Here is a 19,003-nt window from a genome sequence, read left to right as displayed (position 1 = left end):
GGGTTCCAAGCGACGTTCCCGCATGAGCCAACATGTGGTCAGGGTAACCTGTGGGTTCCGTGAGGTCTGCGGACGTCTTCTGTGGGGCGTTACAAGGAGGGGGGGAGGAGGAGGAGTTCCTCTGACATGGGAAGGGGGGTGGTGGAGTGGGGAGGGGGGGTAATTTGGGAAAAAGGGAGGGGGGTGTAACCTAACTACCCCCGACAATAAATAACTTACATGTGGCCTTTTAACATTTTGTTAAACCCTTTCATACGTTTCTCCGGGGCCCGTCTATATCTGTTCTAGAGGGGTGTCTTTGAGCGATTTTTTAAAAACTATGTTACAGAAAGCCTTGAGCTGAGGTTCTCTATACATATAAGATTTAAATCCAAAGCGCCAAGCGGCCAGCGACAGAGGTAAACCGTTTCTTCAACTGAGTGTGTGCCCCCCCCCGCTACAGACAGAAAAGACGGACACAGCTAATACATTTACGCTTTCAACCATAATTGAAAAGTCTTACACTGCACTGTCATGGTGGACCGTGGGGATAGGCTCGAGGATTTTGGCACGGACGTTTGCAGTACTCACAAACAATTTGAGTTTGAATAAAGTCCGTAAAAACTTGGGAACGTGGATCGACGACGGGGATGATGATGATGATGACGCAGAAGATGATGAGGATGGCGTTGTGTGCGTTCGACACACAGTGACTTAGAGGGCTACTGCCCTCATTCACCCGGGCTATGAAGACTGCTGCAAGGGGAATGCTGCACTCACCCAGAGTACGGTGACCGCTCCGCGCTTCAGAAGCGGCTTGTAGCCGTGCAGCAGGTCCCAGCTCCGTCCCGTATGCCACGCCGTCTCCTTCTCTCTGTGAGCATCAGGTAAGGGGTTTCAAGACAGAGGAGAGAGAGGAACAAGGTTTTGTTATTTGGCGTGGGCAAATAGTGGGGGCAGCAGTGGCGTGAACCTCTCCACGTGACACCGTGCCGTGCTGCCCTCCACCATCTCTCAGCTCCTACGGTTGTGTGTAAGTTGAACTTCTTCCGCGACATTTGCAGCCAACCGTGCTAATGGGAGGTGCGGGGTAAGGCCAACAAACTAAACGCAAATCGAGATTTTAAAATTGCACAGCTCCCCAGTGGCTCCCTAATATCGGAAGGAAGAGCGTTCCGGACGGCCGCAGGATCGCATCAGAGAGCGTGCGATGGCGCTCACCGTTTGTGTTCAATGGTTGGCCAACATCTGCTGCGAGCGTGATGGTGTATGCTCTTTGACGAGATCAGCAATACTTTGTGGTTCATTTGTGCACAGCTGACTGTTTCCATAACGACCAGAGAGATCCGACTGGCGGAGCGGTGGGGCTGGAGGGTGTGAGGAAGGGAGGCTTGGATGATGATGATGCTGATGATGATGATGCTGATGATGCTGCTGCTGCTAATGTTGTTGCCGATGATGATGATAATGTAGGCAGGCATCCCCGGTTGTGATGTCGTCACCCTCACCGACACGGTGGCAGGCGGCTCAGCACGAGAGCGTCGTAGGCGAGCGCGGCGCCCAGCGCCGTCACCCCCGTCTCCTTCACGAGCATCGCCGCTCCTCCTAGCAGCAGCGACAGTGCCAGCAGCCCGGGGGACTCCGTGACGGGGCAGCAGTGGCGGCGGCGACTGCAGCAGCAGCAGCAGCCTGCACCGGTGGCCGTGCCCTGCGCGCCCACACTCCTGCGAGAGTTCCCGCACCTCCGATTAGCACGGTTGGCTATGTACGGTGCGAAAGAAGTTCAACGTCCACACACACACACTGCCCATAGACTAAAACTGCCTATAGACTATCACTAACCATACACTCAACACCGCCCATGGACTCAACACCGCACCTCCAATTAGCACGGTTGGCTACGTACGGTCCGAAAGAAGTTCAACGTGCATACATTACACAAACACACACAAGGACGCAGTAGCAGTCAGATGCTTCGCCCTGACCAAGGCTTGCCAAGGGGTTAGGGCTTGGGATGGATTGCTTGGATCGGCCATTGGTACAACAACAACAACACACATTCTCATTGCGCCTCTGTACTCACACTCATCGCTTCTGGTGCACTGAGCCTCTGGTTGAAATTCCACATCGCTATGGCTGAGTCTTGGGAAATGTGATTCGTAGCAATGTCACTATGAACCCAAAAAGAGGGCCATAGGTGCAGCGTGTGTGAAGGACAATACATTAAGGTCACGTATGTGGGGAATGCTACGTAGGCTGGGAAGGGGCAGCAGCACCGAGGTCAGAAAGGTCAGCGCTGTTTGAAGAGCTGAACTCTATTTGACGTAGCCACCGTCCAGCCTCGGTCAGACAGGCCGACATCAAATGTGAGTTTATTTTTGCTCGGTCTTGCTGGTGAGGACGTGAAGAAGGCCTGGGAGGTGAACCACGGAGACAGCGGTGGGACCCGCGGTTGCCGCTCACCGGACGTACGCGCAGAAGGAGGCGAGGAAGAGGAGGCAGGCGAGAACATCCGCGCGCCCGACGATCCCCGACACCTGCCGGCAGAAGGGGGCCCAATGTTTTTAGTCACGGCTCGCCTCTGACTTGGCCTCTACCACGACTCAACTCGGGTGGGCGGGTGGGTTGTTGTGCGGATGAGTGGGTTGGTGGTGGGTGGGTGAGTTGGTGGGTGGGTGGCCTAGCGGGTTGCGTGCCCCACCGCCTCCGTGTGCACCGGGTGCACCGCGAAGAGGGCAGCGGCGAGCCAGGGCGCGCCGGGCAAGCTCCGCTCGGCGGGGGGCCACAGCACGGAGCGGCCGAAGCCGGCGAACGCCACGCACGTGGCGGCGTGCAGGCACACGTTGAGCACGTGGAAGCCCCAGGGGTGCATCCCGCCCAGCCACACGTTCAGCCTGCGTGAGCAGCCACACACGGGACACGTCATTGTTCGTAATAAAGTTGTTTTTTTGGGGGCTTAGAGCGTGTAAATTAGTAAGTGACAAACCTTACTAATTGGCTGTGCCAGGTGGTGGGTTAATAACACATTTATATTTACGCGATCTAACCCAAGAGAAAAATATGTATTTTGAATAATATTGGTCACGAAAGCCTACGTGTCAAACACATCATTATGATGTATTATCACGACTACACTTGCTTAACCAGGAAAGCCTTACTGAGTCTCAAGATGCTCTCTTTGCAGGAGGGTCCTGCCAAGTTTTCGCAGTCGGGGCGATGATGTTGCTGCTACTGTGTGTACTGTAATCCCAATTGAGCAACCTGTAAGTTAGCTAGCGTTGGGAGGGATTTGCTTAGCTATGGGAGGAAGTTAGAGTAGCCAGAGGAAACTGGTGCAGGACAGGGGACATGGGACCGGGGAAGAAAATACAAACTCCACACAGAAAGGCGCCCGAGTCGGGAATCGAACCCAGGAAACTTCTTGCCATGAGACACAAGTGTTGCCATTGTGCCTCTGCCGCGGCGGTGATAATTCCAGAGCTACCGAATTATAGGACGCTCCGGAAACGAAGATGCACAACCGAAATTGTGCCCAGTGTCAATAACGTGATACTAATCACACACACACATACCTACCGGATTATAAGACGCACCCCTAACTGTGGCTTTAGATATACACGGGGAAAACATCGCGTGTCTAATAATCCGGATAATACCGCACATCCTGGCAAATGCCAGCTTCCTACACAAATAACTGGCGGAATCCGATACAAAACAAATATGTGGATTAGGGTCTGCCTCACAGGTCGGGGTTAGAAAATAATTGAATTGAGAAGGAATGTCAATGTCGAAGGTCATGTTCAGAACTATGTCGTTAAAAAAAACTAATCTGCTTATACAGTAGTCTCTTTGAGAGGGTAGTCAAAGAATATAAAAACAAATGGCTCTGTAAGACCAGTCATCAAATGTAGAGGTTTTTTTTTATATTGTTAAACACTGATCTGTGAATCGGTAATCATTTGCAGAATCGGTTACAGGTTCCCACAAGACTCGCAGAGATTATTCCTCCCTCCCCACCACCATGCTGGATGTAAAAAAAAACAACCTAGAAGATACTGATTTATTTTCCTTTCAAAGGGGGTTGCAGAAAACTTAAGAAAAAGCAGGCCATTGGAGACGTCGTGAGGGCGCGTTCACAGAGATCTCGACACGGCCAACGCACCCCGACTTGGCGTTCTATCCAGTGCGACACACGGACACGATTTAGCCAAATACTTGACAGTACTTGAAATTAAATCAGATTTTAAAAGAGACTCGTTTAAACATGTAAAATCTAGGGCCGTAGTAGCCCCTGAATATGGGTGGGTTACTGGCAGGAGTTTTTGGGGGGGCTTTTTATCACTGAGGCCAAGGAACAGGATGTGTGAATGTTTGGCTCTGCCAGGGCCTGCCCCGACAGCCAGGAGGCCAGTCACCTTGACAGAACGAGCCAGGAGATGAAAGTTGGCAGAGGCGCAACTCTTACAGGACGTGCTATGACGACGCCACCTCCTCATCATCACGCCGCCACCACAGCACAATTCCCCCAGGGACACAAAGTAAGAGAACAGGCTTTCGTGAATGGGTTGCTTTGTAAATGTTTTATTTTTGTTGTTTATTGATAGAACAAAAACACACACGCACACATGTTGTCGGTCGAACGGAGAAGCAGCTGTCACATTATCCCCCCCGTGGTTATATTCATTCCCTGTACAGCGAGGTGCGTACAATAGAGATAAAGACCCCCCGTACAGCCTTTAACAGGCTGTTAGGGCAAGTGCTGTTAGCGAGCACCTACGAAGGCCGGCACGGCACACGATGCGGGTGTGTGAGGCCAGTACCACGCCCGGCCGCTTTTGTCTCCCCAGTGCTGATGTTTACATAACGCACGAGGTACTTATTTGAGGCTCAGTTGAGTTAGGGGGATTCCGAGGACCGGTTCAAATATTCGTCAGTGATGTTGGCCGTGAGCGGGATTTCAAGTCGGGTTGCCGGCTGCGTAGCGCAGCGCGCTATCCGCTGCGCCACCACTCCCAACATCCCAGGCAGTCTCGCAACTGCTCTTTAATTAAAATCCACGTTGTTTTGCGGTGTGGACTCGGGCCCCAAATATTTAGAGAATGCCGGAGGACCACCTATAAACTCAAGACGTTTGATATCACGTGGATTTCTTCCTATTCGAATAATTTCAAAACGTATATTTTATTTAAATCAAATAAATGTCGCTTACCTGCTTCAAAACGGATCGAGAGCTCACTCATTTCTACAAACAATACACATCGGGCGAGGTTGACATCTCATTAATTTGGCGTCGGACCACCGTACGTAGCCAACCGCGCTCATCGTAGGTGCGGGGGAACGACAAACTTTTAAAAAAACCGGAGTTCTAAGAAAATGAGATTTCAATCTATATTTAAAGGTGCATTGCTCCCAGCGCCTTCCTCACATCGGAAGGAAGAGCGTTCCAGACGGCCGCAGAAGCGCGCCTGAAAGCGCCGCGCGATGCGGTGGCCGCCGTTTTTGTTCAATGGCTTTCCCTTGCAAGCCGATGCCTGCTGCGAGGATGACCAGCGGGAATTCGCGTGACGATGACGGCGTCCCATCATCCGCGGGAAGTGGACCGGACTTGGCCTGAGGGGTTGTGGGTCATCGCTTTCCGCCCCTAAAGGGCCGGGGGTTTTTTTTCCCCCCCGACAGTCGCCAACAACAGCAACAGCTAAAATCTGCTTCCCTTTTGGGTGCAGCTTCCTCCTCTCCCTGCCGTGCCACTGCCCTTGATCACGGCATCACATCGCAGAGCACTGCACTCTGTATAGAGAAGAAGCGCTGCTCTTTGGGGGAAGAGCAGGCGCACCTCAAAGGGACGCACCGAAGATCAAAGGCAATTCTGCGATTCTGATTCTGATTAGAAAAAAAAAACGCTGTATGCAATGTGTATGCACTGGAAATGTTGTAGTTGGGATTGCTAAAGAGCACGGCTGCGCCATCTCCCGTGAGTCGATTCATAATTAATAACGGATCATATACTGTAACATAAGGTTTGATGGTTGATTCTAGAAGGTTTCTTTTTTTATATATATGGGAGGGAAATGTTCCCAAATAGGATAGTGGGTTCCGGAAGGGTAAAACTGGCTGGACAGTGATCCATTTGGCTCTCAGTTCGGTAAATGGGGTCCAGGTTGGACTGATGAATTCTCACAGCGGGATAATAGTAATTTCTTCCAGACACAGGAACTTCAGTGACGACACAAAAAACCGCCCATGTTTTTATTGTATTCGTTTAAAAAAGTATAATGTGGTTGGCTCCGAGGTTGTGCGTACACAAAATAGAGGGGTTTTGTTGAAGGGAATATCGAGGCAGGAATCGTGAAGGTAAATTTGGGATTTTTTCGCATTTAACGTCGACTCCATCATCCACTCATTTCCTTTGGGCAGCTTTGTTTAATTTCAATCGCTTCCAGTTCACCACCAGTAGACAATGGCCCATTCTTTTGAACGGGATTATTCTACACAGATAATTTGAGAGAGGAAATGCTCACATCATTTAACGTCTACCGGTCTAAATGATAATGATATACCATATTCTCTTGTACAGTGTATCATAAGATTTACGTTTCCCGCTGTATTCTCAAAGTAAACACCTGGGGGTTCACGTGTAGCCAAGTCGGTGTGCGTGAGCGATCAGATTTGTATAATTCTAGATTTGAAGCTTTCGTGACTGCAAGGATTCATACTCTTTTTTCGGTAAAGTCACGTAGGCAAGCTTCCGTCTTGTGTTGCCTCCGAAACGTCGTGATTTAATTTAGTTGTTTTCATTAATTTTATTTTACGCTACGAGATTTGTATAACGCTATTGACACCGGGCACAACGTTCGGGGGTGCGTCTTATATTCCGGAGAATTCGTTACATTACGAATAGGGTTCAAAGGCTAGCTTTGAACTTATTTAACCAATGGGGAAAAAATAGTTTACTACAGGATACAGTGACTATTGTGCTATATCCTGTCATTCCGATGTCCATGGATCAATGCTTCCCGTATATATGTAGGAGTAAAAACAATGCCAGTACAGTATTTGTGAAGTCTTCATCGTTATATATATGCGTGTTTTTTCTATTCTACCAGATGAGTAGCGGCTTCAAAACCCGTTTCAATCTCAATTGTTCCATGCATTACATGACCTAGAATCCACATCGCAGCCGTGGATTACACGCTGCGATTAATTAACAAGAACACGTGGGACCTGGCAGAACGGAGTGATGGGCCCTGTGATGGAATCAACGGCATTGGTCCTGATGACCTATTGACCTTGACCTTCCCGGTATCCTCTCGTCCCCCTCCCCCCCTCCAATAAATAACAGTCGTGGCGTGTGAGATGAACATTACTGTCAGCAATTCCCCCGGGCATGTGAACTGAGCGTAAATAGATAAGACATTGGTGTGGCTCTCATCCCGTGCACGCGTGCCACAAACCGCGATGTGCTGCGTGTGCAATGCTCCCGACTGTAACACCACCACCACTCGAGCAGTGTCAGCGTGCGGGCATCGCTAAACTAATTTCCACGAAGTGACCAATTAGGCTGGGGAGGCGCGCAGCAAAGCACTCTCATCGCATTGCAGTGCATAACGCGCGTGGTTGCTGACCGTCGATCAATTATTTTTGTACCTTTTAAAATTATTATTATTATGCTGGGTGGCCTAGGAGAGCCTCGCTGAGTCTCATGGCTCTCGATGATGGAAATCGAATGCAAACTTTCTCCCCTGCCTGTTTAAACTAATGAGCGGGATGCTCGACGCACTTGCATGTGTGATACAACGGATGAGTGATCACAGACGAGCAGAGTGCTGTGCTGGGTGAGGGAAGATGACGACCAGTGAGGGGAGTGAATGAGCTAGGCGGTGTTGAACAGAAAGGGTGAGGAATTGGATTCGTGGCTGTTAGTGTTAGAGCATTGCGCGCTGTGCTCTGAACCTGTTCACCCGAGTTTGATCTCTGGCCACGGCTAACATCATTGGCAAGTGATTTGCGAACTGCTCTTGCCTCTGTCCCCTCTATCCCTCTACACTGCACCACACTGACCGGCGTGGTAGCGTATGCGAGTGTGGGTGTGCTCAAGCTGGGTTAGCGGAGGTCTGTGTTTGCGGACAGGGTGAGAACCGGCTAAAACGATGGGTGAGGGTGACAGGGGTGAGGGGTGACGATGAGTGCGTCGGCGGGTGTGTGTATCCGACGGTCTAAAAACGGGGTTGGAGAACCAACGGCTCGCGGGCCGAAAGAAACCCGCGACTTCATTTAACACGGCCCCGCGGCCACACGGGGCCTATCGCTTTGAGGTGGCTCATGAATGATATTCATCCGTCACTGCAATCATCTTAGCCGCACTTAATCAGGTACTAGAGGTGAATGTGTTGGCAAGATGGCAACAACACTGTGTTTATGTTGGCATGTTCAGTCACTCCAGAAGAGACTGAGGTGTGTGTGTGTGTCATTGGTTGGTCCCACCAGAGGTATTTAAAAGTCATTCGGAAAGGAAAGAGGGTTACCCACTGCTGGTTAAAATATGGGTGGTACGAGGTGGGTGAGGACACGGGTTGATCTGCATGACAGCCATCATCTGGTCGAGGAGACTGGGTCTTCCTCTCCGCACACGTCTCACCCATTCGCCAATCACCACACTAATTGGCAACGGCGATTAGCACGGCACAGAGATGGAAGGATCCGGAGAGAGAGGAAGACCTAACAGAGAACACAAGAGGTTGGTGCCAGAACGATGTCCACTACTTGAGCATATTGGTGCAAGACGGAGGAGGAAAGTGGAAACAAATGACGAAATGTCCAGTGGACACCTACGGGGCTATCATGGATCGTGATGATGATGACAGCTGGCAAATCCCGCAAACGGGGGACCGTCTGACCACAACCGAGCAGGGATAATGAGTTGAACACACTGCGAGAGAGAGAGACAGAGGCTTGCCTGAATGTGAGCACGCAGAACGGTCTGTAGGACTTGTGGCTGGTGGGCGACCTCATGCTCTTGCCCCAGAAGTCGTGGCCCATGAGACGAGACAGCGGGGCACCGGGCTGCGCGTCCGGGTTGCCCACGATGGCCAGGAGGTCGTCGTGCACGAAGTCCCCCTGCAGGCTGTTGGCGTACGCGAGCGCGGCGAGCAGAGCCACCAGCGCGTACCCCTGCCACGTCGGGGACGCCACGCGGGGCCACGGACCCACGCGGCCCGGAGGCCACCGAAAACTCCACGTCCAGCACCTCCATCTCCACCACCGCCTGCGCCTCCACCAGCCCGAGCCGCGCATTCCTCTGCGCTCCGCCACCACAACCACCTCTGGCGGTGACGACTCAACCGTCAGCTGGGGCCGCAGCGCTTCCTCCTCCTCCTCCTGCCGCTCCTCCTGCTCTGCCTCGCTCCCCGCCTCCCTGCTCCTCTCCCCCTCTGCCCCTGAGCCGGGGTTGATGATGGACGTCTCTACGATTCAGCGGCGAGCGCGTGCGGCAGACATCTGGCTCGCGCCGCCGCAGACAGCGCGCGGTGTGCAGCTGCTCGTGCTGCAGAGCACAGTCACGCGTACGCTGCTTCGCGAGCGATCTCATCCCGGGCACGGGCAACGGACGCCGTTTGCGCAGCGTGCAGCAGCAGCAGCAGCTAGCTAGCTACACAAGCCCATCAGCTCCGCCACGGCACTACAGCCAGCAGCAGCAGCTAGCTAGCTACACAAGCCCATCAGCTCCGACACGGCACTACAGCCAGCAGCAGCAGCTAGCTAGCTACACAAGCCCATCAGCTCCGACACGGCACTACAGCCAGCAGCTAGCTAGATACACAACACCATCAGCTCCGACACGGCACTACAGCCAGCAGCAGCAGCTAGCTAGCTACACAAGCCCATCAGCTCCGACACGGCACTACAGCCAGCAGCAGCTAGCTAGCTACACAAGCCCATCAGCTCCGACACAGCACTACAGCCAGCAGCAGCTAGCTACACAAGCCCATCAGCTCCGACACGGCACTACAGCCAGCAGCAGCAGCTAGCTAGCTACACAAGCCCATCAGCTCCGACACGGCACTACAGCCAGCAGCAGCTAGCTAGCTACACAAGCCCATCAGCTCAGACACGGCACTACAGCCAGCAGCAGCAGCTAGCTACACAAGCCCATCAGCTCCGACACGGCACTACAGCCAGCAGCAGCAGCTAGCTAGCTACACAAGCCCATCAGCTCCGACACGGCACTACAGCCAGCAGCAGCAGCTAGCTAGCTACACAAGCCCATCAGCTCAGACACGGCACTACAGCCAGCAGCAGCAGCTAGCTACACAAGCCCATCAGCTCCGACACGGCACTACAGCCAGCAGCAGCAGCTAGCTAGCTACACAAGCCCATCAGCTCCGACACGGCACTACAGCCAGCAGCAGCTAGCTAGATACACAAGCCCATCAGCTCAGACACGGCACTACAGCCAGCAGCAGCAGCTAGCTACACAAGCCCATCAGCCCCGACACGGCACTACAGCCAGCAGCAGCAGCTAGCTAGCTACACAAGCCCATCAGCTCAGACACTGCACTACAGCCAGCAGCAGCAGCTAGCTAGCTACACAAGACCATCAGCCCCGACACGGCACTACAGCCAGCAGCAGCAGCTAGCCACACAAGACCATCAGCTCCGACACAGCACTACAGGCGCTGCATGTCAAGCCATCATTGCGGGTTGCGGGGGGGTATGATGGGTTCCGCGTGGACGAGTGGCTCCTCTCATCCTGACCTTCGCCCCCCTCCTCGCTTCTCCGCTCGCCCAAACCAACGGCGAGAGGGAGAATCGCATCGGAAACGTGCGGCGCGATGCGAAAGAGAGAGAATTTAAAAAGCCACCACGAAATGTAATAAATAAATAACAGATTGAGAGCGCGAGCCGGCAGCGGGCAATGATTGGGGAGCGGAGACAATGGGCCCGGGCTCACAGGAGCGCGGAGGATAACGGGACGCGACAGCCGAGTTCACGGCAGCATCATCGGCATCATCAGCACACGTGCGTGGCACACACACAGTCACACACACACAGTCACACACACACAGTCACACACAGCCACACACACAGTCACACGCTCACAACAACCGTCATTCGCCACTAAGTGGCGGTGACGTCACCACGACGCTTGTGCCAGGCTATGTGTACCTAGAGGCCACGTGAAGTGTCGAACGCCCGCTGGCAGGAGGTCACGGGGCAGACCCAGGTGCCACGGGTCGACTGACTGAGATGACTGGCTGATGCACCACCTGTGCCCCCTACTGTGCCAACCTGCTGTGCTTTAACCAACCCGGCGCTCCGCTCGTTGTTGTGAGCGTCGCTCCTCCGCCCTCCGTTGTTGTTGGAGGGCGACTGCCTCCAACTGCCCAGTAGCGTCCTTCACGAGCCTCCTCCACAGAGGCCGATCTTGACACCGCTGGTACCGGTCATCGGCAAGTCCACTCAGCTCCATGTCCTCCTGTATCACATCACTCCATCTCTTCTCTAGCCCGTGCCGCGCCCGTTTAGCCCCCTCGATCCGGCCGAACAAAAGCTGTTTCGGCATGCGGTGGCTGGGCATGCGGGCTACATGACCTAGCCAACGCAGCCTTGCCCGCCGGAGGAGCTCACCCATGCGACCTTGCCCAGATCTTTCAAGGATTTGTGAGCTCCTCACACAATCCAGCCTGGTTAAACCCAGGATGGATCGTAGGCAGGCCAGCCTAAATGTTTCTAACCGGCGAAGATGTTCCATTAGGGGGGTCCACGTTTCGCAAGCGTAGAGAAGGGAGAGAATGACCGTGGCCGAGAAGACGTGAAGCTTAGTGCGGAGCGACAGACCAGGTAGCTTCGACACAGCGTTACGCAACCGATGAAAAGATATTGCCGCTCGCCTGATTCGGAGTGAGACCTCTGCTCTTAAACTGGAGTCACACACAGTCACACACACACACACCGGGTATCGCAATGATAGCCTCTCCGGCAGCTTACGATGTCACCGCGTCGGCATCATCGCTCTCCGATTGGCGCGGTCGGCTACGCCCGGTGCGAAAGAAGTTCAACGTTGATTCTTGCATCGCCGTCACAAACCTCCCGTCGGAGTCGCAAAACGCCGTCGCACGTTGTCATCGCCAATAGCTGTCACGTGCGTGTGCGTGTTATCATTCCATTGTTGAGAAACATCGTCCAAAAGGTAGATGTGGAACATTACCTTCAATGCACCCGTGTACCTGGGTTTGATTCTCAGCCACGGCTAACATCAGCGGCGAGTAATATCTGAACCGCTCATCCGTCCCACCCACGCTCCCCCTGACCTCAGCAACTCACACCTACCACAGAGGTGAAGTATATTCAACCCCCTTAACCGACACGGCGCGGGGAGGCCTTCATCTAGCAGTGGGTTGACTAAGGGCTAGAAACCATGATTACTATTGTTGTTATTCGAGTATTAAAGGCTCATTAGCAGCAGGAGTCATTTCCACCTAGCACGGCACGCTATTGAGACACTTAGGCGAACGAGTAGAGGAGGTACAACCCCACTTTACAAGGGATGTTGGCCAGTGCATTGCCAATTAACGCCTCTGAAAACTGATATTTTGAATGGCTCGCCTGACTCTGGCTTATTACTGCCACCCAGTGGCTTCATTTGGGAATCTCACAATTAATTTTAATCTTTGCTATTTCGGCGTCATATCACGAGACAATGTATTTGTTAAGCTCGACGGAGCAAGTAGCTTGATTATCATGTACACAGGAGGACAGGCCCTCATCCTGCAGTTGATTAACAGAGGGATTTATATCTACGTATCATAGCCCAAATCCAACAGGCGTAAGTTGGTAAAAAATGCCCACAGCTTTTTGTTATTTTGATTAGCAAACTAAATGGGGACACCCAGGACTGGTTCACATATCACTCGCCACTGATTATATCCGTGGCCGGCAATTGAACGTGTGAGGACGGGTTCACAAAGCAGTGTGCTAACCGCTGCGCCACCGCTCCCTCGGTGGTGGTTTCACTTCCACACTGCCGGTGGTGGCAGGTACGGTGCGATTCCAGAAATATATACTGTGTATATATGTTCTTTATTTAGATTCACTTCCATACAGTACGGTATACTGAATCAATGCAATTGAATCATGTCCATTGATTAGCTCCTTCCATTCAATATCGAGTACAGTATTCTCGTCGGATGGGTGATATCGATTCTTACAAAATCAACAGTCGTCAATAACAGTGGCCTTCAAAGGAAATACGCACCGTATATTCCAGTCAACGTTTCGGCCAATGCACCTCTTCCATTCCCACCGAGCAATGCCCAGTAACTTCCGCCACTGCCGGCGGTCTTGGTCTGTGATGTTTCTTGTAACGGAGCTGCTCAGCTCATTGGAGGCTTCGCCAGCTGAGACAATCAACGTCTTAGTCGCGCAGAAGAAGATATAAAGGGAATTCCCAGAATTGCCACCTATTAAATATCGTTTTCATTTAGGGGGGCAGTATCACCGACGAATGTATTATGATGATGATGCAGTGGCATTGTTATTTTTCATTGTGTATCCCAGAGGGTCAATTGCTGTAACAGTTGCCGCTAAAATAGTACGTACCGTATTCAAGTTACAAGTTCGCTTTGTTTAACCAGGGGAAAACTCAAGAGGCTCCCAATGATTATATTATATATAGTCTCATGTACACATTGACGTGGGTCACCCAAATAACGAAAATGGAAATTAAGTAAATTAGCACGGTTTGGCTACGTACGGTGCGAAAGAAGTCCAACACGCATACAAGTGGGAATCCGAGCAAAAACAAGGAATTATAAATTAGAAACCAGAGAGCCAACAGAGGCCCCCTTGGGCAACCGAGCCGCGAACGCCGAATCGGAATCGACCGAGAGGCGATTAACCGATTCCGGTATTCGATTCGTCTCCAGGGTACGGCCCCGGCTTGTCCCGGACGCGGAGTCATCGCCGCCGCCTCCTCCGCCTCCCCACGGCGACACGGGGGAGCCACGCAAGGTGGAGCCACGCAAGGGGGACCGGGACCCCCGCGGGATCGATCTCTGGGGGTCGGTGGGGGGGTGTGAAGCTGGCGATGGCGCAGGGCCCCGAGGATGCGCTCAGGCCGCTGATGAGAAACGTGAGAGCTGGGGAGGTCAGGGGGGGTCGACACGGGGAGGCCGCCGCCGACGCCGCCGCCGCCGGGTCCACGTGGAGAGAGGCGCCGGAGAGAGAGGGAGGGAGAGAGGAGAGAGACTTTGAGAAGCTTCTCGGGGTGTGTGTGTGGGTGAGGGGTGGCGGTAGTGTGGTGGTTAGCGCGCTACGCGAGAAACCCGCCGACCCGAGTTCCATTCACGGCCAACGCCAGTGACGATTATCTTAACCGGTCATGGGCCTCCCCTAGGCCGACTCAGCCTCAAATCACTACCTCGGTGCGGTGCGTAGTAAACATCGCCGCTGGTGAGACAAAGTCCGCCGGGCGTGGTGCTGGCCACCCACCCTGCTCGTGCGCCGTGCCGGCCTGCACAGGTGCTGCTACAAGCTACAAGCACTTGCCCCAGCGGTCTATTGCAGGCTACACGGGGATGTTTGTATTTAGTTTTTGTGCTATACACGAGATAAGCGTGAGTGGTGGTGGTGGTATGAAGAAGGGCCATTGCCCGAAACGTCACCTGCTATTTACTTTTACCAGGAAGGCAACAGCAGTGTTAGTGACGCAGTGCTGAGATGTTGTTTTATTAGCTGTGCTTCTCTGCACCACTGCTAACGCAGAATCGCCAAATTAACATGTGTGGTATGCAGGTCTTGACATTGCACTGTATGTGGTTTGTGTGACTGGGCGGTGTTGACGTCTATGATAGATGCGAGTCGCCATGTATTGTGTTTGTGATATGTGTGTGTGTACATGGCATGTATTCTTGGTATGTATGGATGGCTGTGGTGTTGCATGGCGTTTGTGACATTTGTGATTGTGTGTGTGGTATATGTGGTTTGTGTGTGTGTATATTGTGTTAACAATAGTGTGTCGGTTCATGCCAACAGTGGCGATTTATCTGAACCAGTCCTGGGCCCTCCCCTAGGTTGACGCAGCCTCAAATGAATACCCGGTGCGACGTGTAAACATCGCCATTAAGGAGACAAAGGCGGCCGGGCGTGGTCCTGGCCACCCATCCACCTCGTGTGCTGTGCACTTGCCCCAACAGTCTTAAAAGGATAAATGGGGGATCTTTGTGCTTGTGTGTGTGAACAGTACCGGTTCAGAGACCTGACACTCATGGAGGTGCGCCTGGCAGGAGCCCGATACGCTGAGCTGCATCCAGGACGAGACGTCTACGGTACCTGCTACCACTCACTCACTCACTCGTATACGGCACCTCTTACCTATCACTCGTATACGCCACCTCTTACCTATCACTCGTATACATTACCTGCTACCTCTACCACTCACTTGTATACGGCACCCACTACCTACCACTCACTCTTATACGGCACCTCCTACCTACCACTCACTTGTATACGGCACCCACTACCTACCACTCACTCTTATACGGCACCTCCTACCTACCACTCACTTGTATACGGCACCCACTACCTACCACTCACTTGTATACGGCACCCACTACCTACCACTTGTATACGGCACCTACTACCTACCACTCACTCGTATACGGCACCTAATACCTACCACTTGTGTACGGCACCCACTACCTACCACTCACTTGTATACGGCACCCACTACCTACCACTCACTTGTATACGGCACCCACTACCTACCACTTGTATACGGCACCCACTACCTACCACTCACTTGAATACGGCACCCACTACCTACCACTCACTCGTATACGGCACCCACTACCTACCACTCGTATACGGCACCCACTACTTACCACTCACTTGTATACGGCACCCACTACCTACCACTTGTATACGGCACCCACTACCTACCACTTGTATACGGCACCCACTACCTACCACTCACTTGTACACGGCACCCACTACCTACCACTCGTATACGGCACCCACTACCTACCACTCACTCGTATACGGCACCCACTACCTACCACTTGTATACGGCACCCACTACCTACCACTTGTATACGGCACCCACTACCTACCACTCACTCGTATACGGCACCCACTACCTACCACTCGTATACGGCACCCACTACTTACCACTCACTTGTATACGGCACCCACTACCTACCATTTGTATACGGCACCCACTACCTACCACTTGTATACGGCACCCACTACCTACCACTCACTTGTACACGGCACCCACTACCTACCACTCGTATACGGCACCCACTACCTACCACTCACTTGTATACGGCACCCACTACCTACCACTTGTATACGGCACCCACTACCTACCACTTGTATACGGCACCCACTACCTACCACTCACTCGTATACGGCACCCACTACCTACCACTCACTTGTATACGGCACCCACTACCTACCACTTGTATACGGCACCCACTACCTACCACTCGTATACGGCACCCACTACCTACCACTTGTATACGGCACCCACCACCTACCACTCACTCGTATACAGCACCTTCTACCTACCACTTGTATTCGGCACCTCCTACCTACCACTCACTCGTATACGGCACCCACTACCTACCACTTGTATACGGCACCTCCTACCTACCACTCACTCGTATACGGCACCCACTACCTACCACTCACTTGTATACGGCACCCACTACCTACCACTTGTATACGGCACCCACCACCTACCACTCACTCGTATACAGCACCTTCTACCTACCACTTGTATTCGGCACCTCCTACCTACCACTCACTCGTATGTGGCACCCATGACCTCTACCACTCACTCGGCGGCGATGGAAACCACTGCTGCTGTTTGCATTGCCACGTTCATCACTCAGCCGGATTATTCTCCACATTCAAGTAAAAGCGGTCAGATGGCTCGGCGATAGAGCCAACAACGCTCCGCAATCATGAAGTTGTTAGTTCAAATTGTGGCTGGGGGTTGTCTTACTTAGCCCATCATCCATCTGGGATCTTTTACATAAGTAGTACTTACTGTGTGCGGGAAATCAAGATTGGTTGTCCCTTGGAAAACACTCACTCCCACCATAGTAACGTGGAATTTTCACCACTGGCTCAGGACTGTAAAGGAGATGAGCACCTCTTAAATGTACATTGAGGAGGAAATACCTTTGAAGTGAGAAGCGCAGCCTTAATGGCGAGGTGATACAATCGTGTTCTCGTGTCAAACTTCTGGGTGCGTCTTGCTCAAACATAACTCGTGGTGGAAATTCCAATTTCCCATGGTGGGGTAAGCAGTAGATAATCCTGTGTTTAACATTGTTCTCTATCTTACATCTTCTGTTCTTGCAAAGGTTGAGAATTTAACTTCTTAATCTGTAGGAGCTAGCCTGCATCGTAAGAGTAACCACCTCGTTCCCAGCCATTATTCTCATTGCACACCAAAGTTAAACTTGGGACTGCTATGCACGGGATAAGAAGAATGATCGCAGTTGTGAACAGCAATTGGCACAGTGCATTGCCATCGATATTGACTTTACCTTCACTATTCTTGGTTCTTTCTGTAAAGTCACGTAGAAGGGAAACAATAAAAGAATAAAAATATAAAACAATAAAATTCTCACGACGTTTCGACTGCAACACACCTGATGATGATTGCTTGTGTTGCAGTCGAAATGTCGTGAGAATTTTATTGTTTTATATTTTAATTATTTTATTGTTTCTCTTCTACGTGACTTTACCGAAAGAACCAAGAATATGAATCCCTGCAGTCACGAAAGCTTTGAATAAAATTTTTACCTTCACTGTTTAACTAAGTGCTTTAGAGAACCACGTGGTTTTTGATTGAAAGTCTACACGTGTTGTTTTCCTTTGTCTTAGTCTTTCAATGTTTTATTGCTTCTCACTGTCTATGTCATTTTCTTGCCGTACCTGCTTGTGGCAATTAGCCTATTTCTGCGCATGTGTGTTGGTGCATCTGCGAGTAATCTCAGTCAACCTATGGCACTTGGGTCTGTCATGTGACCTGCCGGCGAGCCCTCGACACTTCACGTGGCCTCAAAGTGCATCTGGCTTGGCACAGGCAGTGTGGCGACGCTACCTCAACTTAGTGGCGAATGGTGGCTGTTGTTGCTGTTGTCACTTATTTTGTCCACGTGCTGCTTTGTGTGTGGATTTCTCACATTTCTCGTTATTTTGTGTTCCCTCGTTGCTTTTTAATATCTCTCACCTCGTTGGCAACTCCTCACCATCGACTGACCCTCATCAAATCTCCCTACCCAACTCTTGAACTTTCTAAAAATGTTGAAAAAAATGCTGAATTCCCCTGTAAGTAAAACTGACAAACTACGTGAAGAACTTCGACAATGTTTTTGATTGTCACTACTCATTGGAGACAAACAACTCGCACAAATATTTTACCTTGATTCAATTGTTTTGTTTTAAGGCCCCTTCTTCATACAGGTGGTCTCTGGTTTACAACAATCCACATTTACGACGTTTATATAATGCCACCATCGATCGATTTAAGATGCAGAAACTTAACTTACGACGCAGACTTGGCGTGGAGATTTTGTTATTCTCAAGTGTTTTTGTGGATTTTTACCTATTAAACCCTATATTCTTGGTTCTTTCGGTAAAATCACATTGAAGGGAAACAATAAAATAATAAAATATATAAAACAAAATTCTCACGACGTTTCGACTGCAACACAAGCGGTCATCATCAGGTGTGAAAACCAATGGCAAGAACATTTGAAAGAAGTGGCGGTTTGCATCCATTTATTTATTTATTAACGTTAGCACCACGGGTAGCAATTTGACAGTTTGATAGATGGACGAGTCCATCTATGTTCAGAAAGAGGAGAGGGGAGACGAAAAATTAATGTATGCTGTCTGAAAGCCACCGTAAGCGTGAACAATCAATTAAGACCCGAAATGGTTTATCAAATCCTTCCAATGATTGCTAAGCCAGAATCCATCTTCTTGGTTGAAATTGTCTCTGTGTTTG

At 51.4% G+C, this 19,003-nt stretch overlaps 2 protein-coding genes across 2 annotated transcripts in view; one reads left to right on the top strand and one right to left on the bottom strand.

The window, feature by feature from the left end:
• The window catches only part of TMTC1 (transmembrane O-mannosyltransferase targeting cadherins 1), a 27,690-nt gene extending 16,712 nt beyond the window's left edge, over positions 1-10,978 (bottom strand). The window contains exons 1-5 of the mRNA XM_032970588.2: positions 8,933-10,978; positions 2,681-2,873; positions 2,443-2,516; positions 1,488-1,703; positions 760-853 (exon numbers count right to left, since the gene is read on the bottom strand). Coding sequence (XP_032826479.1) covers positions 760-853; positions 1,488-1,703; positions 2,443-2,516; positions 2,681-2,873; positions 8,933-9,270 — 915 coding nt within the window. The 5' untranslated portion in view covers positions 9,271-10,978. The remainder of the gene's footprint in view (positions 1-759; positions 854-1,487; positions 1,704-2,442; positions 2,517-2,680; positions 2,874-8,932) is intronic.
• Positions 10,896-19,003, top strand: part of LOC116951836 (tumor susceptibility gene 101 protein-like) — a 15,649-nt gene continuing 7,541 nt past the window's right edge. Inside the window, exons 1-3 of the mRNA XM_032970617.2 lie at positions 10,896-10,995; positions 13,902-14,107; positions 15,218-15,302. Coding sequence (XP_032826508.1) covers positions 14,063-14,107; positions 15,218-15,302 — 130 coding nt within the window. The 5' untranslated portion in view covers positions 10,896-10,995; positions 13,902-14,062. The remainder of the gene's footprint in view (positions 10,996-13,901; positions 14,108-15,217; positions 15,303-19,003) is intronic.

The sequence above is a fragment of the Petromyzon marinus genome, chromosome 3, assembly GCF_048934315.1.
Source record: "Petromyzon marinus isolate PM22_M1 ecotype Great Lakes invasive population chromosome 3, UKy_Petmar_22M1.pri1.0, whole genome shotgun sequence".
NCBI lineage: Eukaryota > Metazoa > Chordata > Hyperoartia > Petromyzontiformes > Petromyzontidae > Petromyzon > Petromyzon marinus.
Note: the sequence above shows the minus strand (reverse complement) of the source record. Positions and strands in the feature narration are given on the sequence as shown.